At 32.9% G+C, this 13,901-nt stretch overlaps 1 protein-coding gene across 1 annotated transcript; it reads right to left on the bottom strand.

The window, feature by feature from the left end:
* Nucleotides 1–1,900: 1,900 nt before the first annotated feature.
* LOC139482768 (collagen alpha-1(X) chain-like) lies at nucleotides 1,901–3,699 on the bottom strand. The gene is made up of 3 exons (XM_071266831.1): nucleotides 3,624–3,699; nucleotides 2,513–2,578; nucleotides 1,901–2,295 (listed from the first exon to the last, which is right to left on the bottom strand). Exons 1-3 carry the CDS (start codon nucleotides 3,697–3,699, stop codon nucleotides 1,901–1,903), a joined length of 537 nt encoding a protein of 178 aa, XP_071122932.1.
* Nucleotides 3,700–13,901: the final 10,202 nt, after the last annotated feature.

The following is a 13,901-nucleotide window of genomic DNA, read 5'->3' as shown; positions in this document are numbered from 1 at the left end:
AGAAATACACATTTCTAGATGTCACAGATGTTTGTATTGTTCATTCCGGAGGTGATGATATTATAGAATACTCCTCTGTAACATATCTCCTGATCCAAACCGTTCTTTTAACAAGCTGTTGTCTAGTCATGCTGATATCTACAATATTCATTGTCTACAATAAAATCAACGGTACTAATTTTGTTGCACCAGATGCGCATTTCGACAAAACATGTCTCTTCAGTTATGCTCGTGGTCAAAATATTTGAAATCCAAAGCTTATATAAAAGATGAAGAGCTATAATCCAAAAGGTCCAAAAAATATAGTCAAATTCGTGAAAGGAATCAGAGCTTTGCATGAGGGAGATACATTCCTTAATTAATAATAATTTCTAATATTTTGTAACAGCAAATTTTAATAACACAAAAAATCCGTATTTTCATGCCAGTATACCGAAGTACTGGCTACTGGGCTGGTGATACCCTCGGGGACTAATAGTCCACCAGCAGAGGCATCGACCCAGTGGTAGTAATACAATCAACGGTACTAATTTTGTTGCACCAGATGCGCATTTCGACAAAACATTTCTCTTCAGTGATGCTCGTGGCCAAAATATTTGAAATCCAAAGCTTATATAAAAGATGAAGAGCTATAATCCAAAAGGTCCAAAAAATATAGTCAAATTCGTGAAAGGAATCAGAGCTTTGCATGAGGGAGATACATTCCTTAATTTATAATAATTTTTAATATTTTGTAACAGCAAATTTTAATAACACAAAAAATCCGTATTTTCATGCCAGTACCGAAGTACTGGCTACTGGGCTGGCGATACCCTCGGGGACTAATAGTCCACCAGCAGAGGCATCGACCCAGTGGTAGTAATAAAATCAACGGTACTAATTTTGTTGCACCAGATGCGCATTTCGACAAAACATGTCTCTTCAGTGATGCTCGTGGCCAAAATATTTGAAATCCAAAGCTTATATAAAAGATGAAGAGCTATAATCCAAAAGGTCCAAAAAATATAGTCAAATTCGTGAAAGGAATCAGAGCTTTGCATGAGGGAGATACATTCCTTAATTTATAATAATTTCTAATATTTTGTAACAGCAAATTTTAATAACACAAAAAATCCGTATTTGCATGCCAGTACCGAAGGACTGGCTACTGGGCTGGTGATACCCTCGGGGACTAATAGTCCACCAACAGAGGCATCGACCCAGTGGTAGTAATAAAATCAACGGTACTAATTTTGTTGCACCAGATGCGCATTTCGACAAAACATGTCTCTTCAGTGATGCTCGTGGCCAAAATATTTGAAATGTTAATTACTAGCAAGTTTACATGTCGGATGAGAGAAAAAAGAGACAAGAAAGAAGATTAGTTGCATTGGTCATTGCACTTCTTATTGTTTCTTTCAGTTCCAAAAGTAATTGTGTACTTTACTTGGTAAAATGCAGCCAACAGACAAGACAGAGATGAATACGACGAAACAACCAGGACATAGACGTTGCAAACATTAAACTAGTTGGATATGACTTGCTTGTCGGATTGGTACTGAGCATAAAAGCCCAAGATATTAAAAAAAAAACATATGATCGATCTAAGATATCACGCAGTTGCTCCAGCCTAGTTCAAAGCCAAAAACAAATGATTAATAGCTCATTTTCATCCACATCTTTAAGAAACTAATGGAGAAAGTACGAAATGAAAAGAAATAAAGCAAGAAAGTTAGTTAAATAAAATCGGTGTGTTGAATATACTCAATATAGTATGTATGGAAATGTTTTGATTACAACTAGCTTATCTGTATACAATTACAAAAACTTAAGATGTTTGATTTTATATGACAATTATTATAAACCGTGCCAATAATAAGACAAAATATAAAAAGACATAGTAGAACTATGATTATTTATTTCATTTAGAAATGAGGTAAGCCGAGAACATTGACCAGTGTTCACCATAAACAACCTCCCCACTGGAATTGCCGTGGCGCATTGACAGTGTGTCACCTTTCGTCAAGTCCATTACAGCATTCAGGGTACCTTGAGACCACCCTGTACCAAACGCTCCGACATTTGACTGACCATTCTTCCACATATGACAGTGTAGATGTTTTCCTTGAACAGACATCAAAGAACTTGACACCAAATATAGACCATCAATTGGTACTGTAAACATGCCTGTTGATGGACTATAAATATCCCCCGTGTTCAGCCAGACTTTGTCAAACTTTATAACTTCGCCTGCAGCAAGGGCCTTTTGTGTTGTCAGCGATGCAGTAAATGCAGGGATGGTTTTCCTTGTTAGTCCTAAGAGCAAATAAAAAAATATTGAGCTTCATTTATTTTAAACAAAGGAAATGAATAATAAGCCAAAACTAGTATAACATATGTAGACAAAGTCTTCTCACCAAAAAATCTTAATCGATGCAATAAAGTATAAAAAGTGTATGCTTCGAATATTTAAAAACAAGAAAAACATAATAAGATACATAAACATATAAAAATCCAACAATGTTGAACATACCTGCAATTTGAGTAAGTTTTCGAGATTTACATAACAGGTTCAGCAGGTCTTCAGATAAACCATTATCTGCAATATGACATTACATGTTACACATATTCGCATAATTATAACAATTTAAAATGTTTAATTATCCAGATAAATTAACAACAATATACTTGTAAGCTTGACAAAAAGATTCTTTGATGAACATTATAATAAACAGCAATGATGCGACATGAATACAAAATGAATGTCCAAATAGATAGCTTATCTTATTCAAACTGAATGTGGAGAAATACAAATATGGGGGTCCTCTAAATCTATGTGAATAAACTCATCATAGATACCAGGACTAAATTTTGTATATACGGCAGACGCGCGTTTCGTCTACAAAAAACTCATCAGTGACGCTCGAATCCAAAAATGTTAAAAAAAGGCCACATAAAGTATGAAGTTGAAGGGCATTGAGGACCAAAATTCCTAAAAGTTTTGCCAAATCCAGCTGAGGTAATCTATGTCTGAGGTAGAAAATCCTTAAGTTTTTCAAAAATTCTAAACTTTGTAAACAGTTAATTTATAAATATAACTACATCAATGATAATTCATGTCAGCACAAAAGTGCTGACTACTGGGCTGGTGTAAGACTCTCCTTTGAAGTCGACAAATACTTGTTTCGCAGATATCAGGGAGTGTAATATTTTGTGTAATTTGCCCTCTTACAATATACAGAATTTCAACACAGTCTTACGAACAAAGTAAAAATATAAATTGTTTTCAATAAGCAATAGAAACATTACAGACCACACAGCTTTCAATAGTTTTTAACATTCCTCAACAACTTAATTGAAGAAAAAAAGTCTTCATCGATTGTCTTATTAAGGGGCCTTGGTGACCGAGTGCTCTAAGAAGTACTGTAATCACTAGCCAGTCAGCACTGAGGTTATGAGTTCGAACCGTTGCCCTCGACTTCAATCTTAATTGACTAGGATTGTCGAAAGTCGGTGGTTTCCCCCGGGCACTCCGGCTTCCTCCACCAATAAAAACTGGCAACCACGAAATAGCCTAAATGCGGTGCTTAAAAGTTGCGTTATAACAGCAAAAGTAAAAAAACAACTAAATCGATTATCTCTACCTTTCTTGCAAGCTGAAAATATTTGTCCAATATGTATGACAACAAATATAACAACAATATTGATAGAAGATTTCATCCTCGACAAAACTGTGATGGGAACTCTGGAGGAATCGGAGACATTCGGCTTATTTTATACAAGTATGTCTTGCGTGTTATTCCATTTGATATGTGATCAATCTGTAATTTGAAACGTCAAAATACAACATAACTACAATTAAAATCAATATGGATCTTTTCCTAGAAATTAATGGAACCAAATAAAAAAGTCAAAATTCGTAAAGAGTACTAGTAGTTGTACGTTTATTCATAGTTAATTGTACATTCAATATATCTTCTCAAACTTTTTAATGCTTGTATGCTATCGAACAAGGAAAACGGTGTTCACAAATTCTTGAATCCCCTTAGCATGTGTTCTTCAGAAAAAGATTGTTAATTAAGATATGATTGCCAATTAGACAACTATCCAGCCGAGTTCAAATAAATAGGAAGTAGTCAATTATATTTAACCGTAATGCATTCGAAGTTCCTATACCGTATAGTCAGCTATTAAAGGCCACAACATAAAAAATATGAAACAATTTAATTTGAGAAAACGTAACGGCTTAATTCATAAAAAAAACCAATCAACGATCAACTTATATGACAGACGTGAACCACCGAAAACCTTTGTGTTAATTTGTTAATAAACCTTTCATCTTGAGACCCAGAAAGCACCTAATTTCATTAAGCGATAAGCTTTCCAATTTTACAAATCTGACTGCTGGAAACAAAGTCATATTGTCAAAATATATTTATTGTAAGAATAATAAGATGTAACAACTTCCCACAACAGACCACGCGACGTATAAGTTAGACATTATAAATAAATCACTATGCGACATTCTACAATGAGCTAAACTGATACCACACATTACGTTTGGTGTATGAAAGACCTCATCGAGACAACATGGGTATCAAGACAAATCATAAACCCAAACAGCCTGGTTGATGATCACTGTAAATTGGACAGACAGCAACCAACGGCAACCACTGAATTACAGATTCTTGACTAAAACGAGTAACATACATAATATTGTGGAGTTGAACATGTTTGTGAGCTCTCACCCCGCCTCTAAACCTGAGACAGTGTTTAACCGGCACTACATGAGAACAGACTGTACAATTTTTTTCGGAATCGATTGCCATACCAAACTGTCAAGAAGTAAAAAAACAAATAACGTTAAGACAAAAATAGATTAACAGTATTTATGTAAGAGTATACTTACTGAAATCCATTGCTAGAACAAATACAAATGAAGTCTGGAGCTGGCATGTCAGTTAACTGCTAGTAGTCTGTTGTTATTTATGTATTATTGACATTTTGTTTATTTTCTTTGGTTACATCTTCTGACATCAGACTCGGATTTCTCTTGAACTGAATTTTAATGTGCGTATTGTTATGCGTTTACTTTACTACATTGGTTAGAGGTAAAGGGGGAGGGTTGAGATCTCACAAACATGTTTAACCCCGCCGCATTTTTGCGCCTGTCCCAAGTCAGGAGCCTCTGGCCTTTGTTAGTCTTGTATTATTTTAATTTTAGTTTCTTGTGTACAATTTGGAAATTAGTATGGCGTTCATTATCACTGGACTAGTATATATTTGTTTAGGGGCCAGCTGAAGGACGCCTCCGGGTACGGGAATTTCTCGCTACATTGAAGACCTGTTGGTGACCCTCTGCTGTTGTTTTTTATTTGGGCGGGTTGTTGTCTCTTTGACACATTCCCCATTTCCATTTTCAATTTTAAATAATAAAAAAATTAATGTCTCTCACCCAAATTGTCCTTTCTTTTTTATCATCATGCCTGTTCGACTTTTTTTTGTGAAGTTGTTCATGAGAAGATTAACATTTTAAGAGAACCTCTGTAGAAGGAGTTTTTAAACATTTACCAAGACAATCAGGTATTTTAGAAAAACAAAATAGCGTACATGTAAAGTGATCGAACGGAACTGTTAATACCAATGGTACAGTGTGTATTGACATGTCTGGACATTTAGGTTGTATACACCCTTCATAATATGATGGCTAAGTGCGTGATGAAAGATAAATGACCACTAGTTATTTAGTTTACTACTCTGAATTACCAGTATTCATTACTAAGGACACTATCTTGAAAGAGCCATATGCCTTTAAAGACAAATATATATGTATATGTGTGTGTTGCTTAGTCTTTGTTTTACGATGTTGTTGCTTGTGTACTATTATTTGTCTTTTTTATGTTTTAGCCATGACGTAACAGTTTATATTCGATCTATGGCATGTATTGATTAGAATGCCCCTCTGGTATCTTTCATCCCTCTATGAAGACAAAATATCATGAATTAAATTGTAGTTTAGCACACTTATTTATTTCATTCAGATATATGCTGAGACTAATGGCCAAGTGGCATAACTTACAACTTAAATCACGTAATTAAAATGTAGTTCCATTTTGTTTTGAAAAAGACTTGAATGATTTAAAGTTTATTTTTCAGTAAGGTTGGTCAGGCAAATGTGAAAGCTTAGTAAGATACATTTGTCACAAAAAAGTTAATCATCATTACTTTTGAAATAGGTAGACTAAAATATTAAAGTGATATGACGTAAATCTCTGGAAACAAAAGGTCCATAAAAATACAGAAATATAAATATACATATTTTAAGAAAAGAAAAACGAACATGTTAGTCCAATTTTAAAACATCTTCATTGTCTGTCAATAACAAATACAAAGTGTTGCTTTATGTGTTTAAAGCTCTGAAACAGAAAGCACACGTGTACCTTCAAGAACTAGTTAACCTTTACAAGCCAACAAGAAATCTTCGGTCTGAAAACAATATGCTTCTGGTCAAACCAACAGTAAGAACAAAAACATACGGAGAGAGATGGTTTTATAGAGCTGCCGCCGTTTTATGGGATGACTTACCGAAAGAACTGCGAAACACGGAAACTGTGAATGCTTTTAAGAAAAATATTAAAACTTATCTATTCAGACAGGCCTCTCCGTATGATTAATAATCGGACAGCATTGAATTTTATTCGATCACAGTATATATTTTAATGTATTATAATTACTTTTTATTGCATTTTTATTTCCTGTACTCTTTTTTTTCTTCAATTTTTTAGACATAGAGCTTTTAGTCCAATTTCTAAATTGAAGCTCTCCTGTTAATTTTCTTTTAATACTTTTCAAAATTTATCTATATTTTAAAATTATTTTTGATGAATAAATTTTTATTTTTCATATGGGAGTTGTATTTTTTACGGTCTCTATTTTGGTTCTATTGAACCATTGACAAATTGATTTTTTTTTATATATATATGTACTTGTATCATTGTTTTTAATACATTGTAAAGCGCTTAGAGTAAATGATTATTTAGATAAGCGCTATATAAGCACTGTAAATAATAATAATAATATGAAACTATAAAACAATCTGACAAAATCAAACGTACCGTCAAAATCATTGTTTTGTTTTCTGGGATTTACATAACAGGTCAAGCAGGTTTATCAGAAAAACCATTATCTGAAAAAATGAGTTGCAAAAGAATAATCATTAAATAAAAAATATATTTTGCATTAATGCATAATGAACGTATACTAGTACTAAATTGCAGGATTTAGACATGTTAACCGAATAACATGATTTTTGCGATGAACATTTTAGTATACAGACATAAGGAGACAGGGATACACAATGAACGTTCAAACGAAAATATTATCTGATTATATCTGAAAATGAGTTATACAAATGATAAAGTTTCTCGTCGTCTTTATTTGTCACTGATTAACAAAGACGATTATGGTTGACGTCAGAGAGTGTGGTAACTGTTATTATACCTTACATATATAAAAATCATTTATATTAGGAAACACGTTATCAGTTATATTTAGTAAAATCAGTTATATTAGGTAACACGTGGAGCAGGATCTGCTTACTCTTCCGGAGCACCTGAGATCACCCCTAGTTTTTGGTGGGGTTCGTGTTGTTTATTCTTTAGTTTTCTATGTTGTGTCATGTGAACTATTGTTTGTCAACATGTCTTTTTCATTGTAAGCCATGGAGTTGTCAGTTTATTTTCGATTGATGAGTTTGACTGTCCTCTGGTATCTTTCGTCCCTCTTTTTTCAGGTGACATGAATTTTTCATTCATTTGCGCCCTCGTTGAAATAACATTCACGGTTGACAATTTGTAATATTCAACTTTTCTACGGGCCATACTTGTATATTGTTCCAATCTTTACATTATACATTTAATCAACTTTAGCTATATGCACAGGACTTATTTTTTTTTTACATAGTTTTGATTAGGAAGAAAACCAGACAATTATTACATCAATAATTACACAAGTTTATATTAGTATTGGTGTTTTGTTAGAAAATACATAAAAAAACACTATGACGAACTTTGTCCCAATTGTATATTCAATTTTTCCAAAAATGTACATTTTTTATCATGTTTTGCATTTGCTCAATGCACGAAAGATTAACTGTAATTGTTCAAAGATCGAAGAAAGATTTTAATATTATATTACATACATAATAGGAGATTTTATCATAATATAATTTACAGAGTATGGTCTTCTTGATTGAATAATAGAGTGTTTTAATTAAGTTCAGTGCAAGTACTTCATCAATACTTATATTAACAATAAATCCTAACGAATGGTTCTGCGTAGGGAATCGACGGGGATGTTCAAACACACACAATAAATAGAGGGTGTCTGGTCAGAGCAGAAGTGGTGCCCTGCAGCAGGGGACACGAGTACTAGTTAATGGGTTATTTCAAGAGTGCTTTGGACCTGTAGATAACCTTACACTTACTATCTTTCAAGTTGTGGATTCAAATCAAGTGTCTACTAGGCGATGCTATGTACCAATTCACCTATTTATCTACATGGACACCCGTATTCAGCACATATCAATGTCGGATGAGAGAAGCCAAGTTGCCTTGTAGGCAGATTTGGGATAGGTGTTCGTATTTGTATAACTTTATGACTTCATGGAAATGCACAGCAATGGATATTTCATGTTACAATCACGGAGGCAGTTTGCAGTCGTATCTCAATCGTACTATAAATAAATAATATAATAAGTTCTGTACATTATTGACCTTGGCTGAACATCATTAGTTTGACTTTACAGAGAGTACCCAATCTGAAGTGAGAGATATATTAACATGCATTAATGAAATCTGTCAGAATTTTTACCTCTAAATAACGGTATGTATTGCTCATCATCTCTCAATATTATCCTTCACATTCCACAATGTATCAATAATGCTCACAACATTTCTTGGGATACAAAAGGTCATAACCATCAGTTTTCCAATCTGGACTAAAAATCAGATGACCACACAAAAAGCTGCAATTTGTTGTGTTTTGTGTTTCTTATTGTCCACAGCAATAGGTATACCAAGACATTTTAGCATTTTGTCTGAGAAATACAATTTTAAAGATTTCACAGATTTCAAATATGTTTGTCTTGTTCATTCCGGAGGTGGTGATATTTTAGAATACTCCTCTGTAACATATCTCCGGATCCAAACCGTTCTTTTGACAAGTTGTTGTCTAATCATGCTAATGTCTACAATATTCATCGTCTACAAGTTAATCACTAACAAGTTTACAGTTCGGATGACAGAACAAAGGAGACAAGAAAGATCAGTTGCAATGATCATTGCAGTTCTAATTGTTTTCTTCATTACAGAAGTTCCAAAAGTAATTGTGTACTTATTGTGGTGTTTTATTCATATTAATAACATTTACGATTATTCTGTATCCTTTAGTACAAAACGGTTTTTAATGATGCTGATACAAAGGTACGACCATGCGATGGCAATACTTTTCACTTTTTATACATATGCATCTAGAAATAATGGTTTGACCGAATATTACATCGCTTTTTGGCTTATGAAAGGTATAAGACTTTTTACAATTTCTCATACGTTCCTTATTGTTGTTAGGAGATTTAAGATACGCTATTGATTTTACTGTTGACATGATGTGTCTGATTTGACCTTCACAAATCAAATAAAACTGATGCTGTTAAAATTGAAGACTTATATGACATTTTAAACGTCTAAGCCAAGATGAATCGAAGTCATTGAAGACAACTCAGACATAGATTTAACAAAGGTACCACCAGAGAACATTAACAGAATTCTAAATTCTCCAATCACAGAAGAAGAAATTTTGAATGTCGTCAAAAAACTTCAAAACAATAAGGCTTTCGGATATAATGGTATTGGGAATTAACATATTAAACATACGGTTAAGGAAATGTTGACCATCTATCACAAGTTATTCAATATTGTCTTAAATTCTGGAAAAGTACCAGATTCATGGACAATGAGAATTATTCAACCTATCTTCAAGAATAAAGGCAATATATATGATCCTAGCTCGTACAGGCCAATAACATTAGTGTCATGTCTTGGGAAAACTTTCACATCTATCTTAAATTAAAGACTTGGGGAACTGTCAACTGAGATCAATCTGATTTCCGAGGCTCAAACAGGTTTCAGAAAAGGTTATAGTACATTGGATAACATATTTGTATTACATTCATTAATATCAATTTATCAAGCACTTGGAAAAAAAACTCTTTTGCATCTTGAGGATTTTTCGAGAGCCTTTGATACAATCTCTCATACATCTTTATGGATAAAATTACAAAAGGCGAATATTTCTGAGAAATTTTTTTAAGGTAATATATAGGATGTATAGTGATGTTAAATCTTGCGTAAGGAATGGGAAGGAAGTGTCAGCCGTTTTTAACTGTAACATTGGAGTGAGACAGGGAGAAAACTTATCCCCCTTTTTATTTGCTGTTTATCTAAACGATCTGGAGTCTTTCTTTGCTGAGAATGATGTTCAAAACTTGCAAGTAATCAACAATATTTGCCACAATCATTTGCATATATATATATATTAAACGTTCGTTCTTTTGTACGCCGACGACACTATAATTATATCTGAAACGGCCGAGTTAATTCAACACGCCTTAAATGTATTTGAAAGATACTGTGTCCGATGGAAGTTAAACGTTAATTTATCGAAGACAAAGGTTGTTGTGTTTTGCAAACGGAAATCAAGAACATTACCAAAGTTTCAAATATTTAACCAGTCTATTGAAGTTCAAGATTCTTATCCATATCTAGGACTAACCTTCGATTACAATGGTTCATTTGCAACATAGAAGAAACGTCTTTAAAAGCGAACAAACACAGAAAGCTCTTTTTAGTCTCTATACAAAGATACGTAACCTCTCAATACCTGTCGACTTACAATTACAACTGTTTGATGCACTTGTACTTCCAATTCTGACATATGGATGTGAAATATGGGGATTCGGAAACAATTACATGTTGGAAAAAATCCATCTACAGTTTTGCAGGAATTTGTTGAAAATTAGATCGTCGACACCAAATTTTATGACATATGGAGAACTTGGTCGTACACCAATAGATCCGTAATAAAATGTAGAATGGTGTGTTTTTGGAACAAACTTCTCACCAAAGAAAATAAATTTCGCAGTATACTTTATCAAATTATGTTCAACTTAAAAGATGATCACACTTTCAAATGGATGGATTATATCAATCGATCCTAGACAATGCCGGACTAAGCTATGTTTGTAATCAGCAATCACCATTAGATATAAATCAACTAAAAATCGTCCTGGCAGAAAAACTAAAAGATGCATCCATTCAGCAAGGGCATAGTCAAATTGACAACTCATCCAAAGGAGAATTTTATGGACTTTTTAAAACAATCTTTGGCTTAGAAAACTATCTTTTGAAATTAACATCATTCGAACGTAAATATATTTCAAAATTAAGATTCTGTAATGTAAAAATTCCAGTAGAGCTAAGAAGATGGTATAACATTCCAAAAGAAGAGAGGACATGTAATGTGTGTTGAACTGCAATTGGCAATGAATCAATACCATTATTTATTTGAATACAATTCTTTATTAGTAAAAAATATCAGAAATCAGCATATTCCAGAGTACTATGTGAAATATCCAAGTGAAGCAAAAATGAAAGGACTACTGTCATTGACTAATATTAACGTACTTAAAAATGTGTTTTTATTCATTTCAAAGTTAACTAAAATATTATAATATAAAGTAAAGTAATTTTCTATGTATTTCATTTCTAAGTTGTTTTATTTATTTCTTTAATTGTATGTGATTGTATTTTGTAATTTACCTCTTGTTTCACATATCAATGTGACGGAGTGATTTTGAAATAAAAGCATATTTTATTGTATTGTATTGATGATTAAACAAAACACGAATTGTTAATATCGCGTGACTAGTAACACATTTAACTACATTATTTTTTCCGACGTAGTCGGTATGGTTTCGGTTTGTGCCCTTTGAACTTAAGGACGCTAAACTATGGCAACAGAATACGCACGCTCGAAAATCCTTTCTGTGATTGGACAAAATGCTGTCATGGTGGGTGATTTGGTTGTGTTTGAAAAAACGTCTCGTTAATTATATCATGATGGAAAGCAAGTGAAAAACTATAAATATTTGACTAGATCTTACAAAGATTTATATTTTTATTAAAATAATTGTTTCTCCAATAGCTCTTTGCATCCGTGACAGCTGTTTATTCGGGACAATTATATAATTTTGAATGTAAACTTTGTTGTACAAACGTACATGACTTTTAGAACGCACCTACGCATGTGAGATTTTGGCGGGGTTTTGGTGAATGTAAACAGAAAGATACGAGGACCAAGAATACTGAACACAAACAGAGAAAACATTATTTAAATGGTATCTTTGTGCTTCTGAAGGTTATCGAAATGATAGTTTTAAACATATACTCAAATTTAAAAACGTCGGATATCTTTTTTGAAGATAGTTCTTGTTTTAATTTACTTCTGAATTCATTCTAAAAAAACAGGTCTTTGTAAATAACGATATTAACTGTTAAAAATTTGATTAAGATAAACCATTTCTTTCATTTTTTTTGTTTGACAAAAAGCTTTATTCACAAACATTAAACTCAATCAGATCATTTTCATCAATTTTTTATAAATAAATTGTACTTTTTTGGGATTGATTCTACATGGATTTTGCTTTACCGGTTAAGCATCACCAGTATCAATGACAAGACATCAGATTTAATATCTTAATATTACATTTTATGCAATATTAGAGAGGTAATTCCATGACAAAATATATATATAAAAAAAAAGACAAACCCCTTTACCTTGTTGTTGAGTGTAAGCCAAGCCTCCGTGATGAAAGCCGTACTTTGACATTTAATTGTTTACATTTTTATACATTGTGACTTAGATTTAGAGTTGTCTCATTGGCGCTCATACCACATCATCCTATTTATATAAACAACAACAAAAAACAGTACAAAACACAAAATAGAAACCTAAACACTGATCGATACCAACCAAATCAAAGGGTTGATCGCACTGTCTCCGGAGAAGAAAGCAGGTCCTGCTCTACATGTATCATGCTGATCATGTAAGTACACATTCGGTGATAATTTTAGATCGGTTATGTTACATTCAAGAAAAATTAGATGGTGTTGTTGTTACGACAATGTGTCCAGGTAAGGTGGAATCTCTTCCTGTGGATAGTTACCTTGCATCATGAACAAGTACGTAGAAGATCAGACTTAGAGGATCGGTCTAGTACAAAGCAAGTATCATATTCATGTCGTCTTTAATATGCCACTGGGCGTGAAACAGGTATTCATTCATTCATCGGACATGTTTTTTATATCAAATTTTCATTTCACCTTGAGTTAGAATAGTTTTTTTCTGTTACCATTTTCACAGGTTTTATAGGGTTTATTTTTCAATTCTAACAACTAATATATCAAATGTTTCAATGAATCTTAACAGTTTCATCAAAACTGAGCTCCTGCTGACCAAAACCTAAAGATTCATCGACAGACTCCCTAGCATCAAACCGAAAGACTTTAAAAGACCAGTTTACTGAAACCTCTTATTGTCAAAGTGCACATCTGGTGAAGCTGGTACCGTTTGATGTAATTACTTACACTGGGTCGATACTTCAACTTCAATTTTAGGTGCATTTGTGTTTTGGTCTCATCGACTGATATCTAAAAAGTGAAATTACAAACTCCAAGGTAAACTCAAAGCGGAAAGGTTTTATTAAATTAAAAATCAAAATCTCAAACACATCAAACAATATGGACAACAACTTAATATATATTTTTTTGTTATCCTGCTCAACTTAAAAAACTAAAAATTGATAT

Source organism: Mytilus edulis, chromosome 7 (genome assembly GCF_963676685.1).
Source record: "Mytilus edulis chromosome 7, xbMytEdul2.2, whole genome shotgun sequence".
Lineage (NCBI taxonomy): Eukaryota > Metazoa > Mollusca > Bivalvia > Mytilida > Mytilidae > Mytilus > Mytilus edulis.
The sequence above is the reverse complement of the archived record's forward strand: the minus strand, read 5'-3'. Positions and strand labels throughout refer to the sequence as shown.